Consider the following 20253-nt stretch of genomic DNA (forward strand, 5'->3'; position numbering starts at 1 on the left):
GGATGTGGGGGCACAGTCACTCTTACGTATTGCTAATGGAAGTGCAAATTGACTTTGATGTGCCATTTGGCCACGTCAAGTAAAATTGAAAATAGACTTTGATTACATCAAAGTTTTATTTTACGCGTTTACTCATTTAGTAAGAAGTTATGTGTTATAACTACCTAAAATTAATTTTTCTTGATTTCTAATATGATTGGCCATCTTTTCACAGGTATATTGACTTTCTTTACTTTTTCTTAACTTCCAGTTTATATCGTCATTTTTTTGTTGTTGGATTACTTGTATTTTCCTTTTTCTTTTTTTTTAAGTAGGCTCCATGTCCTGTGTGGAGCCCAGTATGGGGCTTGAACTCACGATTCTGAGATCAAGACTTGGCCTGAGCTGAGCTCATGAGTCAGATGCTTAACCAAGGTTACCCAGGTACCCCTGAGTTACTTGTATTTTCTTACTTAATGTACAAATGCTTTCTATATTTAGGATAGTATTCTTTTGTATTTATATAAACTGCAAGTAACTTCACATTGTATTATTTATCTTACTAGACATGTCTCCAGAGGTAAGGGAAACAAAAGCAAAAATGAACTATTGGGACCTCATCAAGATAAATAGCGTCTGCACAGCATAGGGAACAGTCAACAAAACTAAAAGGCAACCCATGGAATGGGAGAAGATATTTGAAGCTGACATATCTGATAAAAGGCTAATATCCAAGATCTATAAAGAACTTATCAAACTCAACACCCCCAAAATAAAAAATCCAGTTAAGAAATGGGCAGAAGACATGAGCAGACATTTCTCCAAAGAAAACATACAAATAGCCAACAGACACATGAAAAAATACTCAATATCTCTGATCATTAGGGAAATTCAAATCAAAACCACAATGAGATATCACTCACGCTAGGCAGAATGGCTACAATGAACAATTCAGGAAACAACAGAAGATGTGGAGAACAGAGGACCCTCTTACACCGTTGGTGGGAATGCAAACTGGTGCAGCCACTCTAGAAAACAGTATGGATATTCCTCAAAAAGTTAAAAATATAACTACCCTATGACTCAGTAATTACACTGCTAGGTATTTATCCAAAGGATACAAAAATAGTGACTTGGAGGGACACTGCACCCCAATGTTCATAGCGACAATGTCCACTATGACCAAAACAGGAAAAAAGCCCAAATGTCCATCAACTGGTAAATGGATAAATATGTAGTATATATACACAATGGAATATTACTCAACCACCAAAAAAGAATGAAATCTTGCCATTTGCAACAACGTGAATGGAACTAGAGGGCATTCTGCTAAGTGAAGTCAAGGGTCAGACACTTAACCGACTAAGCTGCCCAGACACCCTGATTTTGTTGCTAGTTTAAATAAGATCTTTATTTGAGATATTTCCTAATTGGCTCTTGCAGAGGGATACTATGATTTTTTTTATGTTTATCTTGTTTCTTACAACTTTGCTATATTCTTTCAATGGTTCTAATGGAACTCTGTGGCTACTAAAAATGAGTATCTCTTCACTCACTTCAGGTTCTTGAGGATATCCCAAATGACACCTAGGGTGATTGGAATGGGAGGAGGTAGATTTTTCCCTTTCATGCGACTGAGACAGGGAGGCAAGCCAAGGACTTTAGGAGGTCCTGAGCCTACAGAAACACCTACAATGACTGCCCGTTCTAGGTGAGCTGAGGCTGTTGATATGGAAGGCCATTAGATTTGTGTCAAATCTTGCCCTGACTTTGCCAATCTACACTGTCAGAGGCAGCGTGTTCAAAGCTCTGCTCTTGGTGTTAATCCTCCTTTATGACTGGAATTTTCCACAGTGGCTGAGATCTGCTGCTGGCTCTGGCACAAAGCTTCCTGGCATTTGCCATGACCAGAAGCAGGCATGAATTTACTTGCAAAAGAATAATCTTGCCCAAAAACATAGTACGAAGGATGGAATAAAGAAGGGGAGAGCAGCAGTCATCTCACTGATCAAATAAATATGACAATTCCACAGTGGAAGGATGCTCACCGAAGGATCAGCAAGCCCACCTTGCTCCTTGGGTCTGTCTTTAAACGAGTACCTGCATCAGTACACCTGTCAACAGTATGTTGTATGCAGCGCTTAACACGCTGTGCCATACTGTGGTAATCAGAAAAACCTCAGTGTTTTCCAGAAGTTTTAAAAGGCACCAAATACTAATTTTTCTGCCTTGTGCCAGCCCTCATTCTGTAAGCGTCTGAGTCATCTTATTATAGTACTTTCCTAGAAAGAAATGCCTATAATTTACAGCCAGGTACCCCAGACACACTCATTAGAAGACTTGCTGACTACTTGGGATTGCTAGAAAAGAAACTGCAAGTCCAACTTGATAGCTCCTATATAAGTCTTAATTTGCTAAAATTATGTTTTAGTGTCAAATAAAGGACTGAAAATACCTCATCTAAAAACACTAAGAGCAGCAAATGAAGAAAATGTTATAAAACATTTTGGGGGAAAACAAAGAGGGCAGCTATTACAATGGGATCAGATACATTTTGACAGTCTCTTCTGGAAACAACCAGTTAAAACCTACATCATTCTCAGAGCTAATTTAAATCCTCAAACCATTCAAGATATAGAATGATACACGGCGGTGAAAGCCACCGTGACCGTAAAAATAGTCACATAATATGGTAGGTGACCCCTCCTCCAATTCCTGTGTGGTTTCATTAATCCCCCCTGGAAGCTGATAGTTCCTAGTCCTCTACTACTACTGTGCTCCTCCCAGTCTGAAACCGTGGTATTAGGTATCCGGGGGAACATCAAGACACCTTTACAAGGAAGGGAAGAGGAGCTCAGTTTCCAGATTACAAATTTCTGCGATTTTTTTTTTTTTTTTATGCATGGCCCGTAGAGGTCCACATTTAAGAATTGTTGATACTAGACTCTCATGAAAGGAAAAAAAATTAAATTTCAGTCATAGGCCCAAGAGAGAAGTTACATTTTTTTTTTATGCGAAAGAAAATAAAGACACCACTAAATCGTATATTCCCGAACAATGTCCACCCAGGCCTCGTGCAGGCTGGCCTGGATGCGTCTCTGGGTTCTCTCTCCACCTTTTCCTTCATCCTGGGATCCAGCCGCCGCGCTGGGCTCCATTCCTCTCCCCATCGAGGCTTTGCTCCTCTTACAGTCCTCTGAGGGGTGTGGTGTGTGGTGGAGAAGGACTCCCCGCCAGCCACTCCAGGATCGCCAGGCACTGGGATGCTGGTGCCAGGCCAGAGCCCAGCACCTGCCCCCCCGCAGACGGTGCCTGGATTGCACAGCTCTGTCTGTTACTAGCAAACTGATGGGTTTTGGGATCCTCTTGGTTTCCCGGTGCCATGGAACAGTCGATTATCGGAGACCTGAGGCATCAGATCTAGCCATGACCGTGGAGGGAAGCTTGTCCTTGACCTCTACTATTTCTTTAGTGAATGGATCTTTCTACCCTTCACAACAGCTTAAGACTTACAACTCAACTTGATTGGGGCCCCTGGGGGGCTCGGCCGGGTAAGCATGACTCTGGAGTCTGGCTCGGGTCAGGGTCTCCGCGTCCTGAGATCAGCCCCACGTGGGCTCCACACTCATTGAGGAGCCTACTTCCCCTCTCCCTCTGTCCCTCCTCTCACTTGTGCGTGTGCTCTCTCTCTCAAGTAGATCAATAAATCTTAAACCAAAAAAAAAAAAAAAGGCCAGCCTGATCGGGACTTATAATGTCTGCAGATGACACTATTTCCACCTTGTAGATGGGAAGGAGAGCCCTAGACCTACATCGTCTGGTACAGCAGCACTAGTTTAAATATAAATAATTCAAATTGAATAAAAAATTCAGTTCCTAAATTGTTGTAGGAATGTTTGAGAGCTCAGGAGCCACAGGTAGCTAGTGGCTACGGTACAGGATGGCACCGATCTAGAAACGTTCATAGAACATGGAAATGGAAACGTTTGTCACTGCAGGAAGTTGTTGTCTACTCTAAAACATACATAGAGCGTGTCCTTTCCAGCAGCGAAATTTGGCCCCGAGAAGAGATTAGATGTCTTCTGATGTGGTGACAAGTTTGCAAAGTCATTTGGGATCGTTTAGGGTGATAACGTTTAGGAACATGTCAGGAAAACAAAGGAATGGTTGTTTTTCAAGTAACAATAAGGATTTTACTTTGAACACTGATACACTTGAGCTGTGGTTGGAACTTGCTGGCTCAGAATGTAGAAGGCATTTTTAGAGGCCAGTGCGGGGGAGGAGAGGAAGAAAAGAGAGACCTGGTCACTGGTCGCAGAGAGGAGGAGAGCAGAGGTGTGCAACGAGGAGCCCAGTAGGTGTGCTGTGGTGGGTGTGATACAGCACTCTTCCCCATTTCCTCCCCCCGAAAAATCTCCTATAAAGTACACATTACTCATGGATACCTTGGGAGTTGAAAATGTTTTTCTGCATCTGCTCTAACATGAGTATGGGGAAGGTGTAATGTGTCCAATTATGTTCAACTTAACCATTTTATCCCCTTGCTACGGGGGATCCTCTTTCTCCAAGGGCAATCTGTGCATGTCTTTTCCGTTGGCGGGATCAGCACAACAACCAACCCTGCCCCGTGCCCCAGATGGGCCAGTGTTTGACATGTTCCCAGAGGCCTCCAACATGCAACAAATTGATGGATGGTCACCAACTGAACAAGGAAAAATGAACTTGGTTTTTCCCCTCATTTACAAACATTTATGGGCACATGATACGTCTGATACGTCCCAAACACTCTTCCAGGAGCTGGCTGTAGGACATTGAGCAAAACATACCCCTGCCATCATCGAGCTTAAATCTCTTCTCCTTTTATGTCCTGTCATCTACCCAACAACAGTTAAAGATCTAACAAGGACTAAGTATGTTGCTTTGCCTCTGCTGCGTTTGATCATTTCCAGTGCCAAGCATGAGAGTCCGAGAACCTGGCAAAATATTTGTTGGCTGGTTAAATGAAAGGATAGAGGATAGATGGCTGGGTAATCAGTGTCCTGTACGCAGTAGGCATTTGATCTATATTTGTTGTTAAAGGCTCCTCCAGAAGTAGGATGAAATTAAATTCCTTTAAGTTAGAATTGGCTTTCTGACCATCTTAATTTAGGTCTCAATTACAGAAATCATTTTTGTAACTGAAGCATTGATATGCATTGTAAAAATAGCATTTTATTATTTTTTTATTTTTAAAAAAATATTTTATTTACTTATTCATGAGAGACACAGAGAGAGAGGAGAGAGAGAGAGGCAGAGACACAGGCAGACGGAGAAGCAGGCTCCATGCAGGGAGCCCGACGTGGGACTCGATCCCGGGTCTCCGGGATCACGCCCTGGGCTGAAGGCAGGCGCTAGACCGCCGAGCCATGCACGGATCCCCAAAATAACATTTTAATAGACACACATTTATAGTGTAAAAATGATAATTTTTTTGTGTTGGAGGAGTATTATAAAATAGGGAGTCTCTGTCTTCTGGCAGGAGAATAAATAGGTTCAAACTTTCTGAAAGGCAACCTGGAAATATTTTTCTGTAAATCAAAGACATTCATGACATATGACCTAATAATTTTATTTCTAGTGACCCAATTTAAAGAAATATCTGTGAATGCAACTGAAGGGCTACCTATTTTCTTAACCTGAGAAAGAATGATAAAGAATGTAAGCATCAATAATAAAGAAATGGCTATTGGGACACCCGGGTGGCTCAGTGGGTTAAGTGTCTGCCTTCAACTCTGGTCATGACCCCGAGGTCCTGGGATCGAGGTGCACTGGGCTCCCTGCTCAGGGGGGAGCCTGCTTCTCCCTCTCCCTCTGCATGCCGCCCCACTCATGTGCTCTCTCTCTCAAATAAAAAAATAACATTTTAAAAAAAGAAGTGGCTATGTAAGCTTTTATTCACTTATATTGCATACACACAAACACAAATGTTGAATCGAGATTATGAATCATCTTTATTTTCTTCTTCAAACCTTTTATATTACTCTATTTTGAACAATGAATAATATATTATTGTGATAACTTCTAGGAGTGTTAATGTATAAGAGATATACAGGAATAGTAACAGATATGAGCTCAGTTTTAAATAAGTGTGATACCGCCTAGATCAACAAACTGATATTTTGTGCAGGTTTCACTTAAGGTAATTATTGGGGTAATATTTTTAATTTCTTCCTGTTTGAGTTATTGGTCATATGGGAGAGAGTGAATATTCTTCATCAAGAAGAGAGTCAGTTGGTAATTGACTGTTTTTAAAGATGCTTTGGTCCTCTTGTTACTGAACTACCAGAACATTTAGATAGAATAAAAGAAAATCTAAAAGAAACCGCTAAGGTAAGAAAAGCTTAATACTTGGAAAAGTTGTAACTTTATTGTCCTCTATTAAAAATGTGAAACATTCTCAAGTTTTTACATCTTTTATGAAGCTTTTCCCTGTGGTAGAAAATTTCTATAGAAGAATTACATTATCTTCACATGAACCAAATTGTATTTCCTCTCTTTTCTGAGATTTTTGCCACAGCCATATCTGTAGATGCTCTTGTTACAGATTTATTTACCTAGCAATTCAAGTTTCTGATGTTTATGGAGCAACCACTTTAGGAAATGCCTTTGTTTTTCCTTAGGGTGTTTGTCACAAAATTCTCTGTTCCATAGTATACATGTTCGCATTTCTTATAAATAAATGAACTTATTTATTTATTTGTTTGTTTGTTTGTTTGTTTATTTTTATTTGCTTACTTACTTACTTTTAGGGAGGGAGAAGGGGAGAGAAGAGGAAGGGCAGAAGGAGGGAGAGAATCTTAAGCAGGTTCTGCCAGTGCAGAGCCCAACATGGGACTTGATCTCACAACCCTGAGATAATGACCCTGGAATCATGGCCTGAACTGAAATCAAGATTCAGATGCTCAAAAAAAAAAAAAAAAAGATTCAGATGCTTAACCAACTGAGACAGACACTCAGGTGGCCCTGTTTGTATTACTATAGAATAATCCCTACATTACTATAGAATAATCCAAACAGCTTTTGAAATGATCAATTCAGCTACTGGGGTATATTGGCTTAACAAAGCCATTACATTTTAGATAGGAGTCTAGTCTTTACACTAGAGCTATGAAAATAGTTCATATATATTTTTTTGGGGGGGAAATCATTGTCAGCAAAAGTAAAGATATCGTTTATTCATTTGGGAAATAATTATTTTAAGTAAAACGTTACTAAAGGAATATGCAAATTGATTTACATTATACCACAATGATATGATAACTTTAAAAGATATTTATGGTAAAAAAAATATTACCTTTTTAAAAATTATGTAAATAATTTCAGTCCTGCTTGAAAAATCTGCATCAAAATACTGGGTAGGATTCCATCTTCTTATGATTCTGTGAGGGACACTGGAGAAGCATATTAAGTGGGCATGACTCTTGGTCTTTGAGTTTATATACAGTTCAAGGCAATAACAGCTAAAGTGAATATTTAGTTGATATGTCTGATATATAATATATTTAAGCTAAAATATGCACTCTAGTTGTATTTTTAATTTTTGCGTCAAGTGGTATCATCAAATCAATAATGATAATCATTTTAATAAGGGAAGAAAATCACAGATTATATTTGTGATCAAGAAAGAAAAAAAAATAAAGAGAAGGATTCACACAATAGTAATTACCTGAGCAGATGGATTCCTAATCCTAGAAATAAACATGCTAATTAAGCTACGCTACAGAATGACAAGATATTATGGTCTTCTGAGTCTGGAGAGATTGTTATTCTAATTTACTAGTGTAACTTAATTCTCAATATATTAAAAAGTACTTAATCAACCAAATCTTTTTTTAATTATCAAACTTATTTAGGCAGTTTTAATGTTTCTGTAAATTTCTTCCATGTGTTTCTTCTATAGGGGCAGACTTTCTCACCAGTGATTCACGGCTTGTTTCATATTTGTATTTTTCATAGAGCAGGATTGAGTTTTGTTATGTATCTAAGAAGACACTCTTTTTTGTCTGCTGTCAGTGAGATTTTAATTAGGAATTAAAGATCATAATGCTGACCTGTTCACAGCTATCCTATGCTGCCTTCCTTTAAAGATGAAAGAAAGTCTTTATTAATAATTGGAATTTGCAATTCTTGGACTGATTTAGATGAGTTACTGATTTTGCTACTTCCACGGCTAACTATTTTGGAGGAAAGTAATGGGAAGATGGAAAATGATAGACGGAAGGCAGAAGTTTGTTGAAATAAGTAAGTGTGAGAAAGAAGCCGGAAAGAAAGTATCATCATTTTCATATTTACCAGTGCATGAGGAGTTTGAATTACCTAACCAGTAACTGATCAACATAAAATATTTTTGGAAGGTTACCTGGAATACATATAATTAGCATGACATTTCTTAGTGCTTGGATGCAAGTCATTATGGAAGACAGAGATTTTTTTTTAAAGATTTTATTTTAAGTAACCCCTACACCCAACACCCAACGTGGGGCTCGAACCCCACCACCCCAAGATGAAGAGTCGCATACTCCACCGAATGAGCCAGCCAGGTGCCCCAAAAGCAATAGATTTTTAGAGCAAAAAAGAGTCATCCAGGAAGAAATTCTATAGCTGGTTTAATTTAGTGTCTAATTGCTTTCCAAAATGTTTGTGTGTGGGACTATATGGGTGGAGGGGAAGTGGTGTATGTTACTTTCCTGTCTTTTTCCCTATATTTAGATTTTAGTTGTAACCATGGTATACACTTTTTTTTAATATCAAAAGATATCTTAACTATATTTAAAAGTGGTAAATATTTAAGACAATTATGTAAGTGTAACTGGCCTCAGTTTTAATCTAATTCAACAAACATTTTTTGAATAAACATAAGCCTGGCAGTAGAGAGATATGTAACCTTAAAAAAAAAATCTGGTCCTAACCCCTTAGACCTTATTACTCAAACTGTGGTCCATGGACAAGCAGCACAGGCATTTTCTAGGAAATGTTAGATATACAGAATTTTAGGGGCACCTGGGTGGCTCAGCCAGTTAAGCGCCAGCTCTTGCTTTGGGCTCAGGTCATGACCTCAGGATCCTGGGATCCAGCCCCGCACCAGGCTCCATGCTTAGCGTAGAGTCGGCTTGAGGATTCTCTCCTTTTTCCTCTGCCCCTCGCCCTGTGCTGTCTTTCTAAAATAAATAAATCTTAAAAAAGAAAAAAAGATATGCATAATTTTAGGCTCCATCCCAGCCCTTGGAAACCAAAATCTACATTGCAACAAGATTTCCAGGTGATTCAAATGCATACTAAATTTTGAGAAGCACTATGTTCGAAGAACATAGTCTAAGCAAAGAAACAGACACTAGCTTTTTTTTTTTAAGGCAATAATTTTACAAGAAATGTGCTACCTCAGAAACAAATACTGCAGACAGTAATAGAATCTAATTCCGCTTATAGAGACTTGTAATGGTTTTAACTCCACTCTCTTCTATGCTACACTTTCTACATGACACATCAGCATTTTCTAAATTGTGTCTCTGGGTCAAATACACCTGAGAAATGATGCATATATCACTGTTTAGCGATGCCCTGTTCCCAAAAGCACGTGAAAGATTCTGAGAAGTCCTAAAAGATGCGTCTGTTTTACATAAACCCAGGAATCCACAAATATACTTAAACATGCAACTTTCTTGCCTTGCGTGGTGCCATTAAAATACTCCAGAACTAGTGTTCTGTGGAACACACTTTGGCAAACACTGCATTTTATGAGTTGGCAACATTTTGCTCATGAATACCTTACTTGGATCCTTCTGCTTTCCATTAACATCTCTTTCTCTTTTTTTATAAAGTATCTAGAATAAATTCAACTTTGAATATAGGTGTGAACAAAAAAATACAATTTAGCTCTGACACAATGTATATAATAATATAGGAAGTCTGAGGCAAATTAATTTAGCTGTTTCGTTAAAACCCATCCAGATCTGGATAGATAAAGTTGTCTTTGAACAAACAGCATGCGAAAGCCTGGCCTCCACATATCTTTGAAATCAAGCTGGATCCTGCAAGTAATGAAAGGGAAGTTTTGGTTAACTACCAATAATGAATAATTCATTGGTGAGATTATGAATAAGAACAATTGTCATGACTAAAATAATGTTCCTGAAACTGACATAGCATTTGAAATAGGGCAGTTTATAGATTCAGCTAAGAGACAGTAGGTATATACTCTGTGCTGATAAATTGTTGAAATTCAAAACTTCCTTCAGGGAATAGATGCGTGGTTCTGTCAAATTAATAGTAAGGAGCCCTTAAAACTCAGAAATTCAAAGGCAATGAAGTCAAAGCACATGCCAAGGATTTTACAATTCTCAATTCTGTTAGCAACTCAGACCTGCCATTTGTTTGTGTTGCTGCTATTTAAGGTATTTTCTCTCTATTATAAGATAGGCTCTCCTCTACCTTGGAAACTATTTTTTAGTATAGAAAAGACTTTGAAAACACAAGTCTACCTACCTTAGCTATTTGGTTAGTTGAGGATGCCTCTAGTTCTGACTTCATTGGCCCAATGATTCTTGTTTGTTTTAAAATATTAATCCAGCCTAGCAGGGCTCTCATAAATCTGCTCCTCCTCGTACGGCAGTAACAGTATAACTCCCACTGGAAGGTCCCTTAGGTAAGAGCCCTCCGTGGACCACAAGCTTGGCAGGACTCCACGACGTCTTCACCCAAGACACGTAGCCAGGGGAAACCCGAGGTAGAGTTTCCAAGATGATTAGCCACTGTTCTTCTAATTTCTAATTTTTAACTCAAAGAAAATCACAGAAGTTGACCTCAGACATCATTTGGCCGCCGTTCCCTGTGTTAACCCAACCCCAGTTCTTAAAACTGAAATCACGACCCAGCTGTTTTAGCAAATTGCGGCTGGCCATTCCAGTTTGCCAACAGCGACTCTCCCTGTCATCCAGGTGGCATGGAATTGCCTAGGGCTTAGTAAATCTTGTGGTTTTGTGAAGAAAATCCAGGAGATAAGTTCTTGTTTTTCATAGAGAGAAAAGATCATTTCTACGTATACTGATAGCATGTCTTTCCGGTATCTTCTTTCTGATTCATTTAAAAATGTGCATTTTTTAAAGCCTCATGCGAAATAAAACATCAGTACCTTCTGCATGTGTTTCCTGTGGGAACCAAACAATATTACAGAAACGTATACAGCAAGACGTACAGAAATGTAGGGGGAGTGGAAAATTAAACTGTAGTGAAGGGAGCAAATGGGTAATGTAAATTATATTGATACTCTAAACAGATAACTTGGCTTTGGGGACAATAGTGTGGTAAAATGCTGCATTTCCATTTCTTATTATGCCTGACAGTACCTAGATAAAAACCATTGTCAAATTTACTGAAAAGGGGAAATGCAAAAATATTTGTGGTCCACACCTGGCTTAAGCTAGAGAAAAAGCTTTAGAAAGGTCCACTGGAACTTGGTTAATTTTCTTATCAGATGTATAATTGACAAATTAGGTTGTTCCCATTTGTGAGAAGGAAAAAATAAATGAAATGACACAGTGCTACTATAAAAGGAGGGATGCCACTCATGTTGAAAGAGAACAGAAAGAGTATGTCACAAATATATATCCGATGTTTATTCCCATGTAATTCGAGAATGATGAAACTGAGCACTCTTCTAGTCCAATTACCTGCCCTACATAAAAATATTTTGATGCCTCCACTTTATATATGAGTATTTATATTGAATACCATACCTACACCTATGTGTACAATATATATGGGTACCGATGTATATACCTAAAGCAGCCCACCAATGTGATGTCAAAGGGAATTCTAACATAACTGAAAAAGAAAAAAAAAGGTGTTGTTCATTTTTAAAATATGCATTATTTTTTACACATGAAGAAACACTTCTGTTTGGTCAGATCACATCCGCATGACAGGGGAAATTTTATTCACATTCATGAAATCAAGTAGCCCCTAAGCTGTACTTGAGATCATAGTTTAAAAAGTCACTTATTAAATCAGACACCTGAAACTCCTCTTCTAGAAAAGACGATATGGATTGTCAGGTTCTTGGGTCAGCTCACAGAGTGGATCGAGTGCTAGGTACCACAGGTAGTCCTAAGGTCATCCTGGAGCCTCCATACCTGACTTTCTCTGGAGTTCTGAGCCATTTCATTCTGAACTCAATTCTATTCAACTGTGTTTCTTAAGTATTTTTGATGTGCCATGTGTTAGACAATTGCCTTGTAACTTTTCTGGGTCTGGAACCTATGGCCCATCTCAACCTTGAAGACTGAGCCACCCTATGCCCCAGAACCCTTTGGCAAATATCCCATGGCTGTCTTCCACGTAAGCGTAAGCCTTAAAGTAAGATAAAGAACTTGAGATAATGGGGCTTAGTGGTTCTGAAAGCTACGAAGGGAAGGTGTGGGTCTGGCGTCAAGGGGATTGATATACCAGCATTCTCTGATAATGGTGATTCTAGGATGTAACCACTCATTTGGAAATTGTGTACTCTTAAGTTGGAGAATGATGAAGCCATTAATAGATCACAGCACTGAAAAAAAATGAGTGAGTTAAGTTGCTAATAAATAATAATAACTTTGAATTATAACTTGTGGTTGATTACCACCCATCCTTTGACTTGTACCTTTTTTTTTTTTTAATGGAAGATAGAAAGGAAGAGAAGTTACAATAGAAGCACATGATGTTGTGATCACTGGGTGTTACACTCAAGTGATGAATTACTCAACAGTCCATCAGAAATTAAGAATGTACTATACGCTGGCTAATTGAAGTTCAGTAAAAAAAGAAGAGTAAATTTTGAATGGATGGATGAAAAAAATGGATGAACTCATTTACTGAGTAATTATTATATGCTCAGACACTATTTCAGACAATTTCTCACCCTCCTTGAAATGTCCTAGGTGTCCCCGCTCCATAGAGGAGGCAACTAATGTGAACGGTATTGTGACTTCCCTTAAGGACTACACACCTCATAAAGAGGTAGGATTGGAATTTGAATCCATTTTCTTTTGACTCCAAAGATCACAGGTAGGAATAAAACCCCTTAGTTTCAGAAAGTAGTATTCTTGGTAAAATAACTATCATTGGGAAGTTTGCACGCCTGGCAGTGTGGGTTTCCTTAGGTCCCCGTTCCCAGGCTTTGGTCAATTTCTTCCTCAAGGAAGGGTTTTGGGAGAAGAGTATTCCGAACGGAGGCAAACCCTGTACAAGCCGATGACAAGTTAAACGTGAGAGGAGAAGAGGAAACATCTACATTTCAGTGCAGTTTTGAATCAGAAGATGCAGCCAATGGAAACCTCTCCCAGGAAGTGCTAGAAGGACTTAGTGGGGGAGGAGAAGGGAGGGGAGGGGTGGAGAACTAGCATGGCACCATCAGTTTTTAATATTAAGCCATCAGAGGACAATATGCATATAGCAAAATTTTACTCTTGTGAAGCGATTTATTTATTTATTGTGAAGCGATTTAGGTACAAATTCAGATATAATATATTTTCTTGTTTATTTTGCTTACCAGCCGAAGTGATGACAGCATGAAGAATAGTTACTGAAATAGCATAATCCCAGAGCTGTTCTTCTACAACCAGAACGAAAAGCAATCCGCAAACAAAGTAGGTGACCTGCGTTGAGATTAGAAGAACTGCAAATAGAATGAAGACTATAATTATTTGGAACTAGAGAAACTAACAGTTCTGAAACACGGTTAGTTAACAGAACCATTACAACTTACTCTGCGAGGAAATTTTGGTAAGAATTTTCAAAATATTCCATCTCTTAACAGTCCTCAAATTTGGGTAAGAGCTTTTTAACATATTCTGCCTCTTAATAATCCCTTGACTTTTAGAAAATAATTTGTTTCACGTTCTTTGTACTCATCACTTTAAAGGTAAATACAATGAAGAAAGGTTACCATGTAATCAATACACGTTGATCTATAGTTCGACTGCAGCTGTCCAATTAAGATATATTAAAAACTAATGAGAAATACAGGTCTGAGTTTTCAAAAATGAAAAAAAAGAAATGTAAGAATTCATTGACTTATAACATTCCTTTGGTACCAATCACTGCCTTTCTTGGAAATGAGTTCCTTCGCGTCTTTGTAATGAAGTGGCAGTTCCCATAGTTCTCGGGGACACACAACCGGGGACCCTGGGTGAAAGGAAGCCTCATGAATGACTTGTGTGGATGGAGGCACTCTTCTAAACCACCCGATTGTCTCAGAGTCGTCTCCCTGAACACGTATAAAGAGCTAGTTATTTACAGGTCAGGACCACAAATCTCTAAGAGCCTTGAACATGTGAAGGGTCAACCTTTTGCGCCTTGTCTTTGATACGGATATTTAAGACTATAGTGCTTTCAAAGGAGAGATCCATCAAACATATGTGACAAATATATGTGACCTACCATCAAGGTCTCTTTATAATGATGTCATTTTCAGTAAAAATCACCTTTTTTTTTTTTAAACAAAAATGCAGCAAATGATTGAGATGTTCTAATAATTCAGGAATCAATGAATCTAGACGGGCAAACTCTCCATTTTTCAAAGCAAAAGGTAAAATAATCACGTTATATCCCTTGTGCAGAAGTAATTTATTAACCAGCAAGCCAGCGATTGTTTTGTGGTGAGCGATGCACTAGCCAAGTGAACAAGTCCCAAGTGCCACCCTTTTGAAAGGCCTTACACTGATTTCTCCTCAATTATATTTAATTTCACTTAACAGGTTTCAAAAAGTTGAAGGGAGAATTCATACCGACTCCTTTTCTATTATACAGGAATAAATTTTTTAGTTCAGCATGTCCTGTTCCCTAAAATCTAGGCTGAGGAAGGAAGTACATTGATGGGTCATATTGACAGCACCTCTTCCCAGCACGTTTCCACTTCTACCTCTATCAGTGGCTCACGCAGCCTCCAGATTATTAGAGGGAAATGGAGAGGCCTCTTTTATCAGCATTTATAGATTTTATAGGTTTACTTGCAGCTACTTGGAGACATTGATTTTAGTCTTGAACAAGCTGTATTTGCATATATTGATTTACAAAAAAAGGCTTATGCTTTGTTTATAATATGAAAGAAAGCATGATTTTTAAAAAGTAATACAAAATTTAAAATCAGGATACCAATGTGATAGTCTTGCTTTTTAGCTTAGGAGGTATAAAACCTTGAGTACAATTTTAACGTCTGGGTCAGTCTGTTTCTCTTTAATTAGTAAATGGAGTGCTATCTTTTCCACCTCAAAAAATTGTTAGGAGGATTTTAATTTAAAATGAAAGCAATTTGTAACCTATTCTCTGCTATGCAAAGGAAAGATATTAGTAATCAAAATGTTTTAACTAGACTTAAACGTTCCAGTGTCCTTGCTAAACCTACTCCCCTGGGTGACAAAATCATTGAAACAGATGAGAAACTTGACCCTAACTCCATGCCCCAGGCTCTGCGATTACTCTCCCACTTTATCTCTGAGATTAAAGTCTAAATTCTCAAAGTAACAACTTTGAGGAGTTAGGGCAGTTATCTCCCCAAGCCCAGAATTAAAGATCTAATAGGCTAAGGTTTTATTGATATCTTTGTATAAATGTTAGTGTTTTGTGAGAGGAGAGAATGATATAAACTGTGCCAGGCATCCTGGGGATCTTCACTAATCTCTGCTATGTAAAAACACGCCTTTCCAATAAGCTGTGTCATTCCTATCTTTCATTGACTAACCCAAAGGCAAGAATTAAATAGTAACAGTTGAGTTTTAAATCCCCTTCCAAAAAAAAACCCCACATACACAGCCCTTACTTAACTCTTAACTGTGACTATTTCCTTATCAATTGTGGACAGTTTTGATAGAAAATAAGTTAATTCTACATTCAATAGGGAAGCGCATAAAGAGAAAGTTAGCATAGAGTGTTAGGCCTCTTGCGTCTCATTAGAATGAGAGTCTTTTTCCTAACATATTCTTTGTCTATTCAAAATTGAATCGATAAAAGCACCAAACAAGGTCACCCATTCGAGGACGTTGTTCTAAAGCTTTTTAATTCGAAGTCAGTAATTCTAACTGACCAAGCCTCCTGTACAAGTCATATTCAAAATCTGGTTTCTTTGTCTTCAGGCAATTTTTGTAGATTTGCATATTTGTTCCAAAAAAAAACATATCCAGTGGTTTTCTAAAGAATCGTAATGCTTAAAAAATCCACAATTCATTAAAAAAAAAAGTAGGATGAAATTTAACAGACTGTTAAGAATAATTATATTTAGAAAGTAAGTTTATGATTGAATTTCTTCTTTTTCTCCTTTCTACTTATAGGTATTTTATAAGCTTTCATTAATTTATGTGTATTATTTTATAATGGAAATAACATTAGAATCTCATTTTTCTAAAGATGGGACAAACCATGAATCCCCCCCAAAACAAGTATGTTTGACATATATTCAATGCAAGTAGCTGTTATTAACACATATGAGGCTTATGAATGTAATAGGTATCAATTAATAATTATTTTTTCAACTGAAATTATGAATTTAAAAGAGATACATTTTTCCTTAGTATACTCTCACATATCACTTTTCCTTCGCAATGTGTCCCCCCCCCCCCCATTTTGGAAAGAAAAATCAAACTAAGCAGAAATGTACAAAGCAGAAAATGAAAGTCCTCTGTCATCCCAGCTGGGAGATAACAGTTTGTTGCATAATTCTCCAGATTTCTTACCACTGACACCATGTATTTTACTCTGTTCTACAAAAATGAATAATTACACTACACAAACACTATTGTCGTCCTTATTTTCCATGCCATATCTCATGAGCATTTCTCTACATCAACATATTAAATCAGTCTTCTTCCTCTTCCTTGAAAGATGTTTAATGTGCAAAATATTTGCTTACAAGATCATCAAATAAAAATTCCTATAATAATTCTATTCGTTTATTCCACTATTCCATCCTATCCCACCTTTTAGGAATAGCCACTTTAAAATTTGTGATGGCATTTTTCCACATTAATTTTTGAAGTCAGATATATAAGATACAGATGGCTGAGTGGAAGGCCTGATATCTTACAAATTTTTATAAAACAAAAACTATTTTGTTTTTTGACGCATTTAATTCACTAATTGACAAAGATTGGAAATTAAAACCAATTACCTTTAAATTTGTGTTGAGCCATAAGGGGTTTATTTTGAAATCAAATGGTGCCAGGACATCCAACTCATATGCCCTGAAGATGTTACAAATGAAAATAGTTTTCTCCGGGGGCCGCAGTTCCTCCTAACTTCGCATATCAAGGCTTTGAATATCACTCTTCACATAAGTTATTAGTTTTACCCACATTGTGGCACATTTAGGAGCTGGCTGACTTGCATGGCAGCCAAATAATCTTTTTATCCACATTGTCTTATTTGTCCAGTTAAGTCCACCTAGTGGGCTTCATTGTATTTTAGGTCTCCGCTGTAATCTTGAAAGTCCTTTCTATTAAATATGGGAGGAGAACTTAACCTAATTCTGTGGCAAGAGCCTAGGCATGGAAATCCACAAGACCCAGGCTCTAACCCAATGGTGTTGTGAAACTGTGAATTTGGGTGAGTCCGTTCCATTTGGAGCGGAACTTTAGTGTCTCTTCTGTAAATTGAAAAGGTTAATCTCTGAGATCTCTTCCTGTTGTAAAATTGGAGTCTATAAATATACACCCTCTACTGTGCCTGTTGTAGTTGTGTGCAGCTGGTCAGTCAGTTAGCTGCCTCCTGGAGCTTTAAGGCCCAAGAACTTAAAATTCCTCTCCTCTGACTCACATTAACTACAAATCCCTGAAATCAGGCTCAGAGAGCCTTGAAGATTCTCAGCTCTTCCCTGCTCCAGGCATGGCCTCACCATCTCCCGTCCCAGGAACAGCTGAGACTGTGTGTGAGCAGCAGATGCTTCCTCAGTGGGTTTGCCTGCAAGCATGCTGAATAACATTATTCCCATTGCAAAAGTTGGTATAATTATTTTTGGTTACTAATTTGCAGATTGAAATCAAAGGGTCCTAACTTCTTGCTTGCACAATAAAATTAAATTATGTAAACACTCTACTTCTTAGAAATTATTTGTAAAGCTACATTCAGGTATTTCAAAGCAATCAATATATTGGCAACCTTAATTCGTAGAGACAAAATTCACCCATGGCAAGTCAAAAAAAAATTACCCCCCCAAAAAAAGTCTCACAGTGCCATAGCAATATCATTGAAAATACACATTTTACCTTGTCCTCATAATAACCCTCTTTTGATTAATTACTTCCATTTGACAAATGAAGACAAGAGAAGCTCTATGGCTTAGTTAAGATTTTCCAAAAAGTTAGTAAGAACCTAGGCCAGAATTTAGGTCTCCTGACTTGAGTCCAAGAGAGATTTCCAGTATGTATCAGAAAATATTTAAATCCGATGCAGATTATCTCTACATTCCCTTCTAATTCAAATCTGCTCTGATTCAATACCAGCCCAGGGAGTAATAGGTTCACTTTCTTTGTATCACCATCTTCCAAAGATGAAAGAGTAACAGTCTTGTCTGGTCCTGTCTACCCACATCATTTCATGATTGTTGCTTTGATCATTTTTGAAGATGGCACATTTGCTATTTTTCCTTTAAAAAGGTGCAGAAATATATCATTTTTAAAACATTGTATCCCCTATTCCATAAAGGCATGCCAAGTACTAAATATAGACTCCTTTCATATTCAATCTTAGCTTTTAAATTCTGTTTGAAGGCAGCTTTCCTGAGCATCATGCAGCACATGCCCAGGACCTCGTAGTACACAGTGTGGAAGAGGATGACACATATAAGAAGATTCTGCAAAACAACCTGCAGAGAACACAGACGTGAGCTCCAAGAGCCTGGGCTTTTTCACATGGTTGTTGGTAAGGAGTCTGACAAACAAAAGACGATGGATGACCCCTAGATAATGTTGGCTAACTTTGTTTTGCTTGGAGACCCACGGGGCGGGAAGGACTTCAAAGTCCATGGTGAAAGTTTTTCTGACTGGAAAGGCTGGCATAGTCTGCATCTGCACCAGGATTGGTGCAGTACGAAAATCCATGTCACTTACCTTCCTTCTCCTACAACACACGTCCTACATGTTAACACTTATAGTTTAATTTGACAAAATGATCTTAAATCTCAGCCATCGTGATAGTCAAAATATGAGAACAGCTGAGAAATTTTGAGAAGTATGAACACAAAAGTACACAGTAACACGGTAATAATTAAACCTGTGTGCAAGAATTTACAGAGCAATTGGCAAAAACACAGTAGACAGTCCTAAAATGGCCTCTACTGCATTTGAGACTTGAAGGAAGCACTGCAGATTAATGGGGACCAGATGGATTACTCAATAAACAGTGTTGTGAAAATTGTCTAACTTCTAGACAGAAAACTCCCATTAGATTCCAGTCTTGTACCAGACACCAAAATAAACTTGAAATGGATTAAGGGCTTAAATGCCAAGAAATAAAATGGGAGAAAATATTTGCAATATATATTATGAGCAGAGGATTGATATCCACAATACATAAACACATACAAATAAAAAAAGACAAACAAACCAAGAGAAAAATGGACAAAGTATATAAATAGGCAGTTCAGATGAATAAACATTTAAAAAGCCAATAAACAATCGAAAATGTCTGAACCTCACTATTAATCTTTTGAAATATATTCTTATGAATATAGTAAAGATGTCAGCATTTCACATGGAAATTTTCCAGTTTATTCTTTTCCCTTTTTATCTTTTTAAAAGTCTTCTTGTTTGGTCAACACCTCAACACTTTAGCAATGTTCATTTTCTCTAAATGACCAATCCGCCAAATCTAACACATCTTTTAATTGGCCTGGGAAGAGGAGCCTCCACTGGATACAAGAGAACAGTCAGCAGAGAGCACATCACCACCGTTTGACTGAGTGGGCCAAGTTTACAGCTCTACCAAGAGCTTATTTCTTTCAAGTGTCTAAAAATAGGTGGACGGTCTGGCGTAAGAGAACTATAGGAAATCAGGACTAAAGGGTTCTAGCACCTTCAGGATCTGTCCCCCTGCCCTGCCCACACCAATGTCATCCCTAGCCCCTCCTACTCTTTGCCTGTAGACTCTCCATTGGCAAATCTCTTCTGCCTCTGCCCATCGTTCTCAACCCCCCTTTGTCCTTCAGTATCTCCCACTCCTTGCTGCCTAATCCCCCACCCTTATTTTCAGGTGAAATATATTTGACATATAATA

The 20253-nt window shown here is 38.0% G+C and overlaps 1 protein-coding gene across 1 annotated transcript; it reads right to left on the minus strand.

Moving 5' to 3' along the window:
- Positions 1–3014: 3014 nt before the first annotated feature.
- TMEM244 (transmembrane protein 244) lies at positions 3015–19079 on the minus strand. The gene is made up of 6 exons (XM_077911540.1): positions 18957–19079; positions 18767–18844; positions 17146–17233; positions 13541–13666; positions 11794–11838; positions 3015–3175 (listed from the first exon to the last, which is right to left on the minus strand). The coding sequence occupies exons 1-6, from the start codon at positions 19077–19079 to the stop codon at positions 3015–3017; spliced, it is 621 nt and encodes a 206-aa protein (XP_077767666.1).
- Positions 19080–20253: the final 1174 nt, after the last annotated feature.

The sequence above is a fragment of the Canis aureus genome, chromosome 1, assembly GCF_053574225.1.
Source record: "Canis aureus isolate CA01 chromosome 1, VMU_Caureus_v.1.0, whole genome shotgun sequence".
In the NCBI taxonomy this organism is placed as follows: domain Eukaryota; kingdom Metazoa; phylum Chordata; class Mammalia; order Carnivora; family Canidae; genus Canis; species Canis aureus.

Bases quoted from the DNA above. Each gene is read 5' to 3' on its own strand.
- TMEM244 (XM_077911540.1), bottom strand. From the start codon at position 19,079: ATGGATTTTCGTACTGCACCAATCCTGGTGCAGATGCAGACTATGCCA. The intron at 17,234-18,766 runs ATGCTCAGGAAA...TTCATTTGTAAC, and splicing joins TCCTGGGCATGTGCTGCATG to ATCTTCAGGGCATATGAGTT. The intron at 11,839-13,540 runs GTAAGCAAAATA...TTTCTTTTTCAG, and splicing joins TGCTGTCATCACTTCGGCTG to TTATGTTAGAATTCCCTTTG.